The 18,047-nt window shown below is 51.9% G+C and overlaps 1 protein-coding gene across 9 annotated transcripts in view; it reads right to left on the bottom strand.

Annotated features, from left to right (window-relative positions):
• Positions 1–1,033: 1,033 nt before the first annotated feature.
• The window catches only part of JSRP1 (junctional sarcoplasmic reticulum protein 1), an 89,370-nt gene continuing 72,356 nt past the window's right edge, over positions 1,034–18,047 (bottom strand). For 5 of the 9 annotated variants that reach the window (XM_078154107.1, XM_078154104.1, XM_078154105.1 and 2 more), the window contains 7 exons: positions 14,703–14,866; positions 10,494–10,693; positions 6,899–6,951; positions 3,966–4,098; positions 3,435–3,617; positions 2,552–2,646; positions 1,034–1,986 (listed from right to left, as the gene is read on the bottom strand). In XM_078154107.1, the coding sequence (XP_078010233.1) occupies positions 1,459–1,986; positions 2,552–2,646; positions 3,435–3,617; positions 3,966–4,098; positions 6,899–6,951; positions 10,494–10,617 (1,116 nt within the window). In that variant the 5' untranslated portion in view covers positions 10,618–10,693; positions 14,703–14,866 and the 3' untranslated portion in view covers positions 1,034–1,458. Of the gene's footprint in view, positions 1,987–2,551; positions 2,647–3,434; positions 3,618–3,965; positions 4,099–6,898; positions 6,952–10,493; positions 10,710–10,924; positions 11,001–14,702; positions 14,867–18,047 lie in introns of all 9 variants that reach the window. The other 4 variants (XM_021008793.2, XM_078154111.1, XM_078154109.1 and 1 more) reach the window with 4 other exon arrangements.

Raw genomic sequence — 18,047 nt, 5'->3', positions numbered from 1 at the left:
GAGGGGGAGAGAGAGAAGAGAGAAGGAAGAGAAAAGAAGAGGGGAGAGAGGGAGAGAAGAGAAAGAAGAGAAAAGGAGACATGAGAGAGGGAGGAGAGTGAGGAGATGGAGGGGGAGGGAAGCGGAGAGAGAGGAAAAGAGGAAGGGAGAGAGAAGGGGGAAGGGGGAAAGGGAGGGAGAGGGAGAGAAGCGAAGGAAGAGAAAAGAAGAGGAGAGGGGAGAGAGAGAAGGGGGGGAGAGAAGGGGAGAGGGAGGGATGAGGGGAAGGAGAGAGAAAAAAGAGAGGAGAGAAGAGAGGGGGGAAGGGAGGAGAAGAGGGAGAGAGGGGAAAAGAGGAAAAGAGAGAAGGAGAGAAGAGAGGTGGGAGAGAGGGAGAGGGGAAAAGAAGGAGGGGGGGAGAGAGAGAGAGAGAGAGAGAGAGAGAGAGAGAGAGAGAGAGAGAGAGAGAGAGAGAGAGAGAGAGAGAGAGAGAGACAAGAGAAGAGAGGTGGATAGAGGAGAGGGAGAAAGGAAGAGAGAGGGGGTGACAGGGGAGAGGGAAGAGTAAGAGACTTCCCTGAAATGTGCCCTGCCCACCTAAGTCCCTGCTTAACATACTCAAACCTGTCACTCCTTCCCTTGTTCTGGCTCCTGTCCCTTCTCTGGCGCCCAGCACAGCCCTCTCCTGGAAGCTCACCCTCCCTTGAGAAATTCCCCCAATTGGGAAATGGCGTCCTTCCTCCTCCTGCCCATCAGCAGAGTGCCTGGAAGACCCTGCACTCCCACTCTCTGGGAGATGTCCCAGGCCCAGGGCCTGGCCACGGGGACCTTGGAGCTGATCTCCTCAGGAGCTTGGTCCCCAGCCCTCCTTCCCTTCTTCTCTCCCAGCTGCTCTTGTTAAGGTGGACAGTCGGAACCTCAGCCCGTCCAGATGGCTGTCCAAACACAGGGAGTAGCAGTAAGCAGCCTCAGCGCTCCTGGTCAGGCCCAGACCTAGGGTGGTGGAAGGGGTTCAGATGGCATTTGCATGCTCAGAAATACTCCTGCAACAGAATAAGCCTGAACGATGGTGTTTTTATTGTTAAACACTCACTTTGATAAACTCAGATCGTGTCCCTGGAACCCTACCACCCCCGGGAGGCTGGGGGAGGGGCTGGGGGAGCAGCTATGGTGGCAGCTCTCGGCCCCCCCAGAGAGGCTGCACGCTGCACCTTGGCGCCGATCCCCCCCACGGTCACAGTCACTCAGTGGTAGTCAGGCCTCATTGTCTAGGAGGGGAAGCTGAGGTTCGGAGAAGTGTCTTGCTCAAGGCACACAGACAATAACTGGAGAGCCAGGATTTGAGTGCAGGTGGCCACACGAGTCACAGGGAGAAGGGGTGGGATGGCCAGGCCGCACAGCACAGGTGAAACGGGACGCAGGAGCTGGGCCGCAGGGCTGTGCTCTCTGGGAGCCAGGGACGGGCCTCCTGGGGCCGCCTCAGTCCCTCCGCTTCCCTTCCCGGTGCTTCTGTTTGGGGAAGAACCTGTCCCTGTCCTCGCGCCCCTCGCGCCCCCCGCGGCCCCGCTGCTCTTCTCTCTTGCTCCTGGGTCCATCCCGGGCCTTCTTGGAGTCCTCCCGCCTGCCGGGGGGCCGGTGCTCCTGCTCCCGCTCCCAGGGCCTGCGTGGAGCCTCCTCCTTCCCTTCTCGGCGCAGCCGCGGCCCGTGGCCGCCCTCCTTCCTTTGCTGCCACTGGGGCTCGGCCCTGTCCTCTCGGAAGCCCTTCTTGTTCCTGGCCTTCTCCTCCTTCTTAGGCAGCGCTGCCCAGGGCGGCTTCTCAGGCAGAACGGCTGCTTCTGGGGCCGGGGCAGGGCTCGCCTTGCCCTCTGCTTCTTGCCCCTCTGCGCCCGGCTCTTTGGGTGAGGCCTCCTTGACCATGGCAGTCCGGGGTGTCTCCTTCACAGGGGGCTTGGGCCCTGGAGGTGGGGCTGGTGCTGACGCCTTAGCCCAGTCTCTGGGCTTGGGCTGCTGGAGGAACAGAGACCCTGGCTGAGCTAATGGCCAGGGGCAGGGGACAGGCTTATATGGTTGGGCTGGAGGCAAGGATCAGGAATATCCTGGACGGATCTCACCCTGGGTCATAAGAGGGTCACCCTTGTGTGGAACAGGAGAGAGGAGGTCAACGGTGGCCCAGGGGGAATAGGGCTTTACTGGGGCTTGAAGGAGGGTGTGGCTGGGTCAGGCAGGCCTGCCTCTCTGTACCCAGAGGTGGAGCAACCCAAGCCCAGATGGGTGCATCACTCCATGCTGGGAAAGCCCTCAGGCCCAGGATGAGGGGCTGCCACAAGGGACTGGGCTCCAGCCCTCCTGGTCTCTTGCTCCCAGGGGCAAAGGAGGGGACCAAAAGCTCCCTAAGAGTCACAGACTTTCGAGTCGGGAAGCCACCTCAGTGACCCCTAGTTTTGACAGGCAGAAACTAACACTCCGAGGTTGGGTGAATCACCTAAAATCACTTAGCTAGAAAATGGCGGAGCTGGCACCTGAAGCCAGACCCTCCGGTTCTGAACGGAGGCCTCTTTCCCCCACTGCTCACCAGCTTGGCTCTGCTGTCCCTCGGGGCACTGCTGCCTGGCCAGGCCCACAGGGCCGGGGCAGCCTCCGGGCCCTCCTCCTCCCCATCAATGACATCTGAGGAAGGAGAATGGGACGGGTTAGTTGGGTCCTCTGCGTGGGTCCCAGCCATCCCATGCCACTCCTAAAGGGGCAGGGGTCTCTCAGGGTTTATCCAACCAGTCCAAAGCGCAGCCAGACCTCAGAGCAGAGCCCCAGAAGGGGCAAGTGTCCTAAGGACATCCGATCTTACCATGGTCACTCAAGCCCTCAGAGGCTCCCAACCAAATCCAGTGAAGGTCTGTTTATTCCTGCTTCCAACTGACTGTCCGAGCCCCAGCCCCTAACCTGCTCCTGAGGCTCAGGGGCCCCTCACTCACAGCAGCCACCTCAGCACTGGCAGCAACATGAGAAGTGGGACCCCCCCCCAACTCCTGGGCTGGGACAGCTCTTTAACAACGCAGGGAGGGAAGGCTGATGATCTGAAGTAGACCCCAACACCACACACAAGTCCACCCCAAGGCTCCCCACACAAGGCCCACCCTTTGTACTGGCTCTGTTTCTTGGAGCCCTGAGTGACCTCTGGGATCACAGCACCTTCAGGGTCTCCCCTCCCCCCCAGCGTCAGTTCCTGCTAGGCTTTGTCTTGGGAGTGGGTTGGATTAGGGAGCTCAGGGTGAGTAACCCCTTCCCCCACCTTCAGACACCATCTTGGAGGGGGCACAGGTAGGGACTTCAGTGTGAAACGGCTGCGGCCGAGGTCGGCCAAGCCTTCAGAACATCTGGACACCCTTCAGCGGCTGGGGGCAGGGCTGGAGAGCCCCACCCGGCCTGCCCAGGAGTCGTCAGGCCTGGGCCCTGCTTACCCTGGAACACCTGGAAGGCCATGCTGAGGACAGCCACGACCGAGGCCAGCGCCAGGCACTTGTTAAGGGTGATCTCTCCCCAAGGCAGCTCGTCGCTCGGGGGCCCCAGCGTCCGGGGCTGTGGCTTCACCTGGGGCTGGGAGTGGGCCTTCATTTTCTTCCTAGCAGGGACGCTCTTAGGAGCTGGGGAGCCAGCAACCAGGAGTTAGACAGAGTCACCCCCACCCGCCACAAGATCAGGAGCTGGGAAAGCTCTTGGAGACCATCCTCGTCCAGCTCCCTCGTTTTACAGACGCAGAAAGTGAGGCTGAGAGCGGCCATGTGACTTGTTCAGGATCACACAGCTAATAAATGTCTGAGGCGAGATCTAAACCCAGGTCTTCCCGACTCCAAGCCCAGTGAGGCCAGACTGAACCCCACTACTCAAGCCGAGCCGAGACTTGACTTGGCCCCCAGCTTTGCTTGTCAGAGGCAGCCAACCCTTCTCCAGACCCTTTAACAACCAGCCCCTGCCCACCCCTTGGGCCTCACCTGCAGCTGTCTTCCCTCTCTCCTTTCCGGAGCCCCCCTTGTCGGCTGAGTGCTCCTTCTCTGCCTTCACCCTCGAGGGCTTCCTGGCACCATCCCCGATCCCATCCGGGGCCTGCTCCTCCTCAGCGGGCCCCTAGCCCAGGAAGAAGCACCCAGCAGGAAAGGTTAATGATAATAAGAAGAAGATGATAACTGATATTTCCACGGAGTTTTACACTTCACAGATGTTGTACTTCAGTCCTTCAAAGACCTTGAGTACTAAACATTTATAAAGTGCCTCCTACGTGCCAGGCACTGTGCGAAGTGCTGGGGGCACAAATACAAAACACAAAGACAGCCCCTGCCCTCAAGGAGCTTACAATCTAAGGGAGGAGACAGCACACAAAAGGAAGCTGAAGGGGTGGGGGCGGGGAACGGTGGAGAAAGTGAGTGCAGCCACAAGGGAAACCAAGGCCGGGAGATGGCGGCCGTGCTGCCCTCTCTAGGGCTCCATCCTCCAGTCCCGGGGCAGAGGGGAGCGATGAGGTGTGGGGAACAGGCCTGACTGGATCTTGCCAGATCTTCCAGAGGAACTCTTATCGTCTCCATTTTAGAGCTGAGGAGAACTGAGGCCCAGACAGGTTAAATGATTTGACCATGATCCTGCTACGATAAGTGTCAAGGGCAGGATTTGAACCCAGGTCTTGCATTCTCTGGTCCTGGCACCTGCACCCATGGCCAGCTCCCTGGGCCCAGGTGAGGGGACCCAGGGTAGCAGAATCTTGCCCTGGTTGGCTCATACCCAGGACTGAATTCACAACAGAGAAACAGGGGTGCTGTGTTCTGGCTGACGAGGTCGGCCTCAGGCCCCACCTCCCCCTGGATTCCCTCCAAGGTGCCGTCCTCCCCTGGGAATGTTCTGATTCTGTGAAAGGCTCCCAGGGTCCCCGGCCCCTCTGATGAGCTTCCCAGCATTCTCTCTCTGGGGGCTCCTCTTCCTTCTATGCCAGTGACATCCTTCCCTGACAGCTGATCCTGGCCCTGAGGAACCTCATTGAGGGAAACCCTGGTGTTCCAAACCCCCTGGCCTGGACCCCATTTGCTTCTTACCCCAGGCCCCTGGGGGTAAACGACCACAGCCAGCAGGGGAGATCCTCAATTTTTTCCAGCATCACTATCTCCCGTAGGGGAAGGTCAGAGGGAATCCCGATTCCTTCTGTGGGGCCGGGTTAAGTGAGCAGCCCTTTCACAGAATCATAGAAGAAAGGATTTTTAGAATTGGCAGGGATTATAGGAACCCTCCCTCCCACACCCAGCAAAGGAGCCCCCCCCCCCATAACCTACAAGTGTTCAGCCATTCTCTGCTTGAGGACTTCCATGGAGGGGAAAGCCATTGTCCAGGCGGTTTATTTCATTCTGGGACCCCTCAGACATCACACACCCCACCCCACCCCACCCCCTGCCCATGGGGAAATTGAGGCCCAAGGGGGAAAGCAGGGCTTGACCCCAGGGCTCCTACTTCCTGGTGAGGTCTTTTCTGCAATGTGAAGTTGCCCTTACTCCCCGATGGGACGCCTGACTTCTCAGGGACTTGGAGGAGATGCTTGTTAGAGGGAGGGGAAGGGAACACGCATTTATTAATGTTCTGCACCAGGTTCTGTGCTAAAGGCTTTAGGAAGCTTATCTCATTGGAGCCCCACCAGGACCCTGGGAGGCAGCTGCTCTTCTCATCCCTATTTGTACAATGTGGAAAGTGAGACAGGCAGGGGTGAAGTGACTCGCCCGGGGTCTGAGGCTGGATTTGAACTCAGGTCTTACTTTGATCCAAGCCCAGTGTTCTAGGCCCTGAGTCACCAGCTACCCAAGAGCCGCCTATTACAATGAACAATGTTTTTTTTTTCTTTTTTAGTTACTGGACCTGTGACTTCACTGGGGACAGGGACCTTGTGGTGAGGGGGCCTCTCCTTGCTGGGCCAATATCGCAGTCGTCCTGGGGCACTGAGAGAGCGTGGCTGAGGCCTGCAGCCAGCCCCCTGACTCCGAGGCCAGCTTTCTGCCCCCCCTACCCCGCCTCTCTCCTCATGAGGACAGCAGCCTGTGCTCACTCGGCGCTTTTTTGTTGTTGTTCTAGAAAAGGGAAACTGAGGCCCAAAGTGGGGAACGGACTTGGGCAAGGTCATATGGCAACTTCAGGGGCAGAGTCAGGATTTAAGCTCCACGTTCAGTGTGCTGTCCTATGCACACAGTCCACTCGGCCCCCTCGAGTCCCTGCGTTTTCACGGGATGCTTGGGCTTTCTGCCGGGAACACCCAGTTAGTTCTCTGCTCCATTCAATTCAACAAGCATTCACTAAACGGCCGTTGCACGGGAGGCTCAGGGTGGGAGGGGGGGGCCCCCTACCTTCAAGGAGGCTACGGGCCTTTCTAGGATTCGCCAAATAAACGGCTCAGTAATTTGAGCGGGGAGAGTGCTGATCACAAGGGGAAAGGCTCGGAGGAGGAGCCGAGTGAGCGATTCGAAGAGGTGGAGGGAGGAGAGGAGGGCATTCTAGGAATGGGGCACAGCCTAGGCAAAGGCACACAGACAGGGGGTGGAGCACCGAGCAAACAGGACCAGCTTGGCTGCTATGGAGTATAGATAAAGGGGGCAGTCTAGAGCCCACGGCTGAGCTAAGGGTCCCTGTGAGCCCCTGAAGCTGCGCCAGCAGGGGAGAGCACGGAGCAGGCCTCGACTCTGGCAGCCGCGGGCAGGGGTGGGGGGTGCCCAGGCTGCTCCCACCAGGCCAGCGTCTGCAGCGTCCTGGGCCACCACATGGAGGCCGTCATCCCTCTGGTGAGCTCTGTGCCCTCTCAGCCCTGAGGACCTGTACTTTGGGGCTTTAAACACCGAAATAAACCCACACAGCCCGGCTTTTGTCCTCTTCTCACCCAAAGAGCTTTCTGTGGGCTACGTACCTGCACCTGCACCTGGCTGCTTGTCTCTTCTCTGCTTTCTGCCCTCTCACCACCTGGGAAGGACACAGATCTGGGTAAATGAGATGAGGACACTGCAGAGCAAGGCTCCCTACCCCCCAGGCCTGGGCCAGCCCTCTGCACTCCCCTTCTTCCTGCCCCATTTTCCCTTTCTCCATTCCACATTCAAGAATTGCTCTAGTCCAAAGACCAAGAAAACCCTTTCCTGAGATAAAAAAGGGGGCCATGAGGGCAGCTGTCTGCGGCTGGTGACAAAGAGAAGTGACACCAAAGGTTGGAAAGAGCGTGCAGCTAGTCTAGAGGGCCTTGTATGTGGAGTGCTCCCCAGCAGACGTTCCAGTGGAAGCTTCACTAGATGGCCTCTGGGGATGTTTCCCGCCACATGGAGGATTCTGATCCTTACTCCTTCTCAAACCTCTCCAAAAGAGGAATGATTTACGGGAGATAAAGCTGTTCTAGGTGCTTCCGTGGTTTAAGACACCATGGACCTCAAACAAGGTAAAAACCCAATGAACTAACAGCAAAGAAGGCTGATCCCTAACCCCTCATGTGCCTCTTTACCCCTGCTCACCACACTCTGGTAGGGCAGAACTCAACTCCATCCCCTTACCCTCAGCGCCCCCTCCCCCCCAGTTCGTACACCCCCTAAGAAAACCAAAAGGCAGAACTCACTCAGGCTGGGACCAACACGCCCCATGCTGCAACGATACTCAGCTAGAGAACAGAACAGGGAGTGGGGGCAGGCTGCCAGAGTGGGCATGGATCCCCCAGGCCAAAAGGCAGTTAGGGGCAGACACTGAGCCTGGTGAAACATGAATTACCAAGAATGGGAGGGGACTGAGATAGTTTTGAGGTCCAGCCCCAGGGAAACCACAATCAAAGAAAAAGGAATTAGAAAGTGAGTAATAGGGGAATGTTCAGAAAAAAAAAAAGACTAAAATTACCAAAGAGCTCAAGAGGGAGAAAATTGATAACAGAGAGGAATACGGCCCCCAGATCAGGTAAAAGAGTTCAGGCATCTGTGAATAAATATTGTAAGACAAAGGAAAATGACCAGGCACTTGATGAGGCAGCAGATTCCCAAGAAAGCATGGAACCCCAGCAGGGTGTTCCCACGTGGTTTTAAAAGAGAATTAAGAACTCTGAAAGCAAAATTCATGGCCTGCACAAAAGAAATAATTGTCAGAATAGAAAAACTTGAACATGCAGTCACACCAAAGAGACAAAAGAGAGAATAACTGATGGGGATTGCAAATACACAGAAGTGAAGGACAATCTTGAAGAAGAGAGGCAAAAAGCAATAGCATTAAAAGGAAACGTATTGATCTCAAACACGGGATGCACGGAGACAATATAAGGATTCAAAAACTCTACTGCGAACTCCAAGACACACATGATGGTTAAATTTGACAACCACTGACAAACAAGAAAGTCTACGAGCAGCCAGGCCTTCAAATATAAAGGAAAGGAAATGTGAATTACACAAGACTACCAGGCACCCACCAGAAACCTCAGGAGGGAAAAGAATACTGTGTTCTGAAGAGCAGCTCAGAGTAACATGCCCTGAAAACTTGAGCCTAACCATTAATGAAAAAAGATGGATGTTCGATGAAAAAGACGTATTTGAAGCTTTCCTACAAAGAAAACCAGATCTGAATAAATTACTCGTTCTTCAAACACCCCAGACAAGAGCAGCAAGGTGGCGCAGTGGATAGAGCACTAGCCTCAGAGTCAGGAGGACCTGAGTTCAAATCTGACCTCAGACACATGACACTCACTTAGCTGTGTGACTCTGGGCAAGTCACTTAACCCCAACCGCCCCACCAAAAAACAAAACAAAAAAACGCCCCAGACAGCAGAAACACAAGAAAGGTAAACAAACACAGAACCAAGGACAACAAAAGAACAGCAGAAAGACCAGTAAGAGACTTCTTTCTAAAAGTACAGGAGAAGGCAAAGCAGACGTCAAAAGGAAGAGACGGTAGAGAAGCAGGTCTGAGACGTGATGGACTGCACTTCCTGACGCCCTGCCTTCAAGTGAATCAGTGCTTTGTGGGGCTAGATTACAGAGTGAGAGGGTGCACAGAAGGGGAGAGGGGAGAAATAAGACAGAAGGACCTTGATCAAGGTGAGTTAATGCTCAAGAAAAGGAAACCAGAGAGTTTATGAGGAAGAAGAGATCCTACAGGAGAATGGCGAAGAGGCAGAGGGCAGGACGGAAACGCAGAGAAAGAACCACCGATGGACACTTCCAGGGAGGAAAAGAAGTACTCTACGCAGGGAGAGGGGGATCTTAGATTGGTGTGATCTGGGGTGACTCTGCAGACATCTAGGACTTAGAGACCACTCATCCTGTCCAGGACAAGGGAAATCAGAGCCCCTGGGGGCAACTGGGAAGAGTGGAGAGCGTGGACCCACGGTGGAGATTTCACAGTAACTGGTAATAAAAAAAAAATGATCACACTTCAGAGGTGTAGGAAAATCCCTATGGGGCAGTATCATTTCCAATACCTGCAGGAATCGATATTTCTAAGAATGAGGCACCATTTAAAAAGGGGACCAGATTGGGGGCAAGCTTTACTAGGCAATACTATAGGAACTCTGTTGTGTCGTTCAGTTGTGTCCAACTCTTTGTGACCCCTGTGGGGTCTTGACCCACAGTTTAAGAAGTGCTGAAGGGGTCATGAGTGGAAAAAGTTTAAGAAGGCCTGGTCTAGAATAGGCAGAAAGGCAAGATACATAATGCAGAGGATGAGGGAAAGAACTCTTTTTCAGAAAAAAGGCCCAGAAACCGAAATTTTAATAACTAACGAATAAAACATGTTGAACAAGCAGCTAGGTGGCACAGCAGATAGAGCTCGGGCCTTGGAGTCAGGAGGACCTGGGTTCAAATCTAGCCTCAGGCACTTAACACTTACTAGCTGTGTGACCCTGGACAACTCACCTAGCCCCGATGGCCTCACCAAAAAGCAGGAAAAAAAAAAACTACATTTAGCCAGGCCTGCACAACCTGGGCACACCAAAGGATTTCTGGTGGCCCTCAAAAAATGCAGAGGAAAACATCCTTTGTCTGTAGAGGAAATCCTCAGGCCTGCTGAAGCAGCTGCAGGTTGTGCGGGCCTGGGTTAAGCTAAGGTAACTGAAGAGAACAAAGTGCTGTGTTTACAGAGGAAGAGTGGGGGAAATCCTGATGCAGAATAACACCAATATGATTGGAGACAAATGGAGGGAAATATAAACCTCTGATCACTTTAGATGTGAATGGATTAAAAGATCCCATAAAATGGAGAGAGTGCTACACTGATTGGCTGCATGGCCCCAAGGTCCCTCCCAACCCCACTCTGGATTTCATTATTCTAAGAGTCCCCAGATTCTGCATGAAGAAGCAGGTGCTAGAAAGCCCCCGATGGAGGGAGTGCCTGCAGCAGGTTTCTCTGACTGAAGAAAGGCTCTGCGGCATGATTCCACAGAGCAGGGAGCTCAAGACATGGCTTCGTTAACAAATACCTTTCAGTAACAAGCCTGACACAGAATAAGCCCCCTACAGCAACATGAAGCACTCCAGCTATCCAGGTACCTTTTGCCTCCTCCTCCTCCTCCTGCGATTCTTTCCTGGATCTCTCCACTGACTTGGTCAGCTCCTCCATGGCCTCGGGGCAGCCCAGACCCCTGTCCAGCACCTCCAGGTCCCCCGTGGCCATGTTGAAGCCAGGCTTCTCAGAAAGCAGGAATTTGTGACTCAGAGGGGCATCACACGCTTCTCACACAGACCCCTTCCTGTAAGGAAAGTCGGCTGTAAACAGGGAACACGAGTTTATTTACAAAATGGGGTTTCATTTGCAAAAAGTGAAATTTATACGTAGCTTTTCTAGGAACCTTTCTTAGGGCTAGTAGGGCCCTCAGAACACAGGATATCAAAGCTGGAATGGGGGGAATGGGGGCCTTAGAATCCAGACTGTCAAAGCTGGGAGAGCATTCAGAACACCGAATGGGCCATGGTTTTCTTACCTGTAAAATGAGAGGACGGGATTAGAGGCTCTCTCAGGCTCTTCCAACTCTAAATCCTCGGCTCTTAAATTGGGAGCTAGAATGAGAAGCCACTAATAATCCTTGTTCTCCTGACCTCCCTGGGCATTGAAGGTCAAATGTGACAATGATGGTGAAGGGGCCTGACAAAAAGCTGAAGCTAGTAAGCTAGTGCTACTCCCATTTTACAGGTGAGGTCATTTGAGGCCCAGAAAGGCCGGTTAGTGGTTGCCAGGCTCTTCCCACTCCTCCAGGCCCCCTCTCCCACCAAGGAGCTTCAGCCTAAGGCCAAATTGCAGGTTCACCAGGGGGCAACTCAGAGCTGCCACCTTGGCCCATGCCAAGCTCCAGTGTCCAAGGGTGCCCCCACTTCAGAGACAGGGGCCTGCACCACTCCTTCAGATCTCTAGGATGCTTGAGTCCCTGAGCCCCTCAGCTCCTCCTCAGCACTGTGGCCTTACTCCTAGGCCCAGGCCTCAGGGCCTTTTGAGGGCAAGGATCTTTGGACACTCCCACCACCGGTTTCTTAATAAAGACTCAAAGGAAATATGGAGAAGCTGTCTGAGCAGGTGATGCTGCCAGCTCTATGGCCCCATAGCTCCAGAGGAGCAGTAGACAGTTGGAGACTGCCTGGAGACAGAAGCTACTAGGAGCAGTGTTTAAGAAGCACCAAACTACATTAAAAAATTAGAAAAAACTTTTTATACAAATAAATCAGATTTAAATAATTGGAGATATATTAATTGTTCATGGGTTGGCAGGGCCAATATAATAAAAATGACAATTTTACTCAAACTAATTTATATATTCAATGCCATTCCAATTAAATTACCAAAAAATTATTTTACTCAATTAGAAAAATGATAAAAATCTAGAGAAAGAATTGATAAATAGAAGTATGTATAGAATAATTTTAAATATGTGTACATATTTGGGGGCAGCTAGGTGGCACAGTGGATAAAGTACTGGCCCTGGAGTCAGGAGGACCTGAGTTCAAATGTGACATCAGACACTTGACACTTCCTAGCTGTGACCCTGGGCAAGTAAGTCATTTAACCCTGATTGCCTCACCCTCCCCAAGAAATACACATATACATATACATATACATATACATATACATATACATATACATATACATATACATATACATATACATATACATATACATATACACATACATATACATATACATATACACGTACACATACGGTAGCCATCTCTAGGGCAGAGGGAGGGGAGGGAAGAAAAAAAGGAAATGTACATGATAATTTTATTATATATTTAAAAGGAATAACAGGTTGTACATAACAGATTTGTGGTTTCATGTGCAATCATCTTTTTAATTATATCATGTTATAGAAATGCTTTTTTTATTCCATAAATTAAAAATAAACTAAATAAATGTGAGGGGGAAAAAAGAAACACCAAAACCATGGTGGATAGAGGGCTGGACTTAGGAGTCAGGAAATCCTGAGTGTGAATCCTGCTTTTATAGCTGTGGGACCTTGGGCAAGTCACTTAACCTCAGTTTCCTTATCTCTAAAATGGGTATTGTAATAATGGCAGTCTATTTATTGGTGTTGAGGATCAAACACGAGAATATATGACAAGTGCTTTGTCAGCCTTAAGATGTTTCATAAACATTAACCTTTCTCGTGATGCGAGGAGGCGCACAAGCCAAAAGGAGAGAAAGCAGAGCTGAGATTCACTGTGGGATAAAAGATCTAGAAAGAGGTCTCCAGGAACGAGGGACATTTCTAATTCCAGGCAGTGAGAAGCACCACCAGGTGTGGGAGGAGCCCTGGACCCAGGGCTGCACCCCAGCTTTGAGCCCTCCCCCCATTCCTGCGTGATGCTGGCGAGGCTCGCTCTCCTGGTTCTGCTTGAGCCGCTGTAAAATGAGGCGCTGAACCGGATGACCTTTGAGGGCTTCTCGGTGCCAGCGCTCTGGGCCTGGTGCGGGGAAGCTCCTTTCAGACCCGACATCTGAGGGACTCTGGGCTGCTCCTCTCCCCGCTCTGTGCTAACAGCCTCCCATGCTGCCCCTCACTCCTCCGCCCCACTGGGAGGGAGAAGCCTTCAGGAGCCCTCCCTCACCTCCAGCCCGCTTCACTCATTCAGCTTCCTTGGGGGCCCTACCCCTTTCTCAGCCTGAGGGTTCAGGAGAAGGCGCCAACTTGCCTCCTGTCGCTATTAGCTGCTCCCCTTTACTGTGGAGAAGGAAGTGTGGAGAGTCTCTAACAGGTGACTTAGAGTGGGGAAATGGCCTTAATTCTCCTAATTTTGGTTAAAGCGAAAAGGGGCAAGATTTTATAGAGCTGGAAGGGGTCACTGGGTTGTCTCCTACCTGAAGAATGAATCCCCTCTACAACCTTCCTGACAAGAACTCATCTGGACTGTTTAAACACCTCTAGTGATGGGGAACTCACTATCTTGCATTGTTTGAGAGTTTCACTTGCTAAGCAGACCTTCCTTAGGTAGATCAGGAACTGCCTACCTGGGGGATGATGGGTGGTGGTAGATGGGGAAGGGGCAGGGACTGGGTGAACTTGGGAAGCTGGACAACAGGATAGGCCTTGATTCTGAGAAGAGTGAGGGTCGGGACTCGGGTCCCCTGCCTGCAGCCTGCAGCCAGCCTGCTTCACCTCTCAAGTCAGGGCCAGTGGGCAGGGTGGGAGTTATTTCCGTGACTTATCTTCTCAGAATCAAGACCTATCCTGTTTTCCAGTTTAAGTCTACCTTACGACCTCTGCCCAGAAGTGCTATCCAGCAAATGGGGTTATTCTAACTTGGTGATTTAATCCTAGTAGCTCAGAGGGATCTTAAAAGAGAGGATATATCAAAACTAGAAGGCAACTCAGGAGTCACTTTTTTACAAGTAAGGAAACTGAGTCTTAGAGAGTAGACTTAACCAAAAGTCAAACTGAGTCAGTAGTAGAGCCAAAGGTTAGGGGCAGCTAGGTGGCGCAGTGGATAGAGCACTGGCCCTGGATTCAGGAGGACCTGAGTTCAAATGTGACCTCAGACACATAACACTTACCAGCTGTGTGACCCTCAGCAAGTCATTTAACCCCATTGCCTAGCCACCCCCCCCCAAAAAAAAGTAATAGAGCCGAGGGAAGAACCCAGGCCCCCTGCCTCCTAGGACACCAGGAACTCACAGAATGTGAGAGCTAAAAGGCGCTTTAGAGACAAAATAGTCCAACCCCTTGGTTTTGCTGTTGAGGGCACTGAGGCCCAGAGAAGGTGAGTGACTTATCAGAGGCCAAACAGCGAGTCAGCAGCCCAGCTGGGGCTAGAACCTGCCTCAGCCCAGAGATCGCCCCACTACTGCAGACACCCTGGAGATAATCCCACCAGTCCTGTTGTCACCTTGAAGGAGATGCCTCAGAAAGGGAAGATGGTCCCAGGGCTGCCCCCACCAGGTGAAACAGTTCTTAAATAGGGGCCACCTTAAGGGCTGCCCCCTCTAGCCACATGCAGAGATAGGAACCTTTAACCTGAAACTTGCCACAAGACCATGAGGAGGACCGGAAACACAAGCCTCTCAGAAAGCACCTCCCCAAATAACCCCAAGTCTGTCCAATTGCAGTCGTCGGGCCTGGGCAGCATGAAGCCTGGCCAAATCCGGCCAATCGGAGCATGGCCGTGCCATGCAGAATCAGGGTCTCCACAGGGGTGAAAAGAAGGCACATGCCCACATGCTCTTCCACCAGGGTAGCCTGGGGGGGTCAGAAAGCAGGAAAGGACCACCCTTACCTGGAGGGAGTGGGTTCCGGTCCTGTGTGCTGGCCTTGGGGCCGAGGGTCTCTTCTCACTCTGCTTCTAGGGCAGGACTGGTGAAGGACAGCAACAGTTGGTCACCCCAGCTGGGACGAAATCCTGACCAATCCCCGCAGGCCACGGCAAGCATGGTGTCCAGCCTGGGCGGGGGAGTGAAGAGACTGACATCAGGGTCCGCCAGGCCCTCTGAGGAGGAGAAGGCAGCTGTCGCAGGCTGCAGGAAAGACACCAGCTTATCTCCTTCTCTGTCCAACTGGCCCAGGGAGTGTCAGTGGAGAGGAATGAGGGAGCTGTCAGCCAGGCAACAGGCAGAGGGAGGCCTGTGAGGCCCCAGTCAGGCCAACGACTTCTCATCCTGCTCTGTGCGTGCCAGCACAGAGATTCTGTTGGTGTGGATGATTCCTGCGTGGCCCAAAGCTGCCACTGTGGAGTTTGTGAATACTAAGGCCCTGTGATGAGCTTTTCTGCCTTCACTGAGAGAGACTCTGTCAGAGCCAGAGTCCATCCAAAGACTTGGCAGCAGGCCTGCCCCAGAATACTCTTTGACTTGGGGAGGCACTAGAGGAGGAGTTTATTGCAGGCTACCCACTATTTAATAATAACAACTCATATTTCCATGAAGAAGTACAGTAGAACATAGGCATAGAATATTATAGTGGGCAGAGATATAAGGGGCCATCTGATTCAGTCCTTTCATGTCACAAATGGGAAAGCAGAGGCCCAGATCTCAGGTCAAGGAGAAGATCTGGGAGAGGCAGTGTGGTATAAAGGAAAGGACCCTGAATTTGGAGTCAAAAGATTTCTTTGAGCTTCAGGGGCCTCGCTTTGTCTGTGAATATCAAATACTAGTTAGCCAGAGCCTCACCCACAGTAAGCACCTCATGTTTCTTGAGTTGAATTAAAGATGCTAATCATACACCCACCTCACAGGGGTACTGAGAAGAAAATACTTTGTAAGCCTAAAAATGCTTCAGAAATTGGAATGACTATTATAATTGAACCAGGCCAGGTCCTTTTCTACTAAGATCCCTCCACTGCAGGCACACCAGCAGGTACCTTTGCCAGCCCTTGGTCACCAGGGAATGAGGGAAGAAAAGAGTAAGGAAGGATGACTCAGTGCCTTTGCAGATGAATCATTCACCCTCAGCAATGCAATCTGCTCATTCCTACCTCCCTTCTTTCTTTCTGTTCACTCCCTCTCTGTCTCTGACTCTCCTATCTTCATTTTGTCTCTCGGTGTCTCTTTTCTGTCTCTGTCTCTTCTCCCTCTCTCCCTTCTCTCTCTTCTCTTTCTATCTCTCCTTTCTCTTTCTGTCTCTGAGTCTCTCCTCTCTGTTTCTGTTTCTCTTTGCCTCTCTGTTTCTGTCTTTGTCTCTCTCACAATCTTTAGGAATGAATGTGAGCTAGGTATTGTGGGAGAGGAGGACAGTGAAGAGATGGAAGAGATTAGCCTGGTTGGAGCAATTCATCTTCCACACTGTTGTCTATCTTTGAAACATAGGTCTGACCATGTCACTTCCCTGTTCAAGCAATTTTCATCTCGAGGATAAAATACCAATATTTCAGCTTAACATTTAAAGCCCTTGACAATGTGGCTGCAGCCTGCCTTTCCATATTTATTTCACATTACTCCCCTTTGTACACTCTACATTGCTGTCAAACTGGCTTATTTTGCTGTTCCTCAAATTTGACGTTCCATTTTCCCACCTCCAGGCCTTTGATAGACAACCCTCCATGCCCAGAATGCCCTCCCCAGAACCCTAGCTTTTTTCAAGGTTCCACCCAGGAATCTCCTGCTACTGGAAGCCTTTCCTATCTCCTCTGCCTCTTAGTGCTCTCCCCTCCTGAAACAACTGTGTTCATGCTTATCTGTTGACACGTTGTACCCTCCAGTAGGATGTAACCTCTTTGAAGGTAGATAGCATTCTGATTGTTTCTCTTTTTTATACAAATGGAGAAGAGGTTGGGTGGCAATTGGGAAATATCACAACACTTTGAACAGTCCCCAGCTGTCCAACACCACAAAAGCTCATCTTTTTAGGATAAACATTCTCCCTCTGATGCTACAGAGCTACTAATTTTAGGAAACCCAAATACCAGAAGAACCGTCACAGCACAGTGAGTTGGCCTCTACCAATTACCAGTGATGATTCTCTGTCAGAAAAGGCCCAAGAGGCCTTCTGGTGAACACAGAAGTGTGGAAGGTGACAAGGCTCCCAGCCCTTCTACATGTACTCCAGCAACGGTCTAAAAAAGGCTCCAGATCAAATAACCATCACAAAATCCAAAGGAGTTAAGTTCCTCCATCCAGCTCAGGGCCCCACCATAAGGGAATCAGAAAGTCATGGAGGTTAGCAAAGGGCTCCACCGTGGAAGCCAGAATGAGCTCTGGTAAACAGGCAAGAAGCCTGTAGCTATGTCCTGACCAGGATCCTGGTGGGGCATGAAAAACCTCAGCATCCCCCTGATTGGGGAAGCCTCCAGGAGGAAGGGAGCCAGAGCAGAAAGCAGCATGGGCATGCCTTGAGGGGCCAGAAGGCTGTAGAACTCTGACTGGGGGCACGGAAACCTGCCAGGGAGCCGAAGACCAACACAGCACACCTGGGCAGGTGCAAGCCAGTGGGAGGAGACCAGGAAACAGGTCAGGATCAAACAAGGCCTCGCCACCCCATTCAAGAGTTTGGAAGGGTGCAGAGCTTAGCCCTGGCTGGAGGCTAGAGACAGGGGTAAACAGAAAAAGACACCAAATGCTCTCGAGGGATGTTAGGAGTCAAGAGACACCCATGAGGTTAGCCCATCACAAGAGTAATCCCACAACTACAAGTACGGCCTCCAAGAAAAAATGTCTTGGCCATAAGGTCTACAAGAGTATCTGGGAGAAATAAAGCAAGAGATTTTAAAAAAGGAAATGATAAGTGAAATAAGTGCTATAGAGGAAAAAACTGAAGGGAGAATAAATCATGTGGAACCAGAAAGCAGAAAATCTTGCCCAACTAGCAGCCTCCTCAAAGAATCAGAATAGACCAAAAATACAAATTATCCTCGAATTAGAATGCACCAGATTAGGAAATCAGAAGGACCCAAATGGAACTCAATAACTCCATGAGACAATGAGAAATATTAGATATTAAATAAAATAAAAATGTCAGAATGAAATTTAAGTGACTGATTAATTATCCAAAACAACTGACCCGGAAAACAGGCCAAGGAGAGACAACTGAAGAAGCGCTCCTTCCTGAGGCCTGAGAGAAGGCAGAAGTCTCCTCATTTCACTTTGGGGATTTCTTACCGTTGACCTCGGAAGGTTTTCTCTTTCCTCCC

This window comes from Phascolarctos cinereus, unplaced genomic scaffold (assembly GCF_003287225.1).
Source record: "Phascolarctos cinereus isolate Bilbo 61053 unplaced genomic scaffold, phaCin_HiC Scaffold_4;HRSCAF=312, whole genome shotgun sequence".
Lineage (NCBI taxonomy): Eukaryota > Metazoa > Chordata > Mammalia > Diprotodontia > Phascolarctidae > Phascolarctos > Phascolarctos cinereus.
Note: the sequence above shows the minus strand (reverse complement) of the source record. Positions and strands in the feature narration are given on the sequence as shown.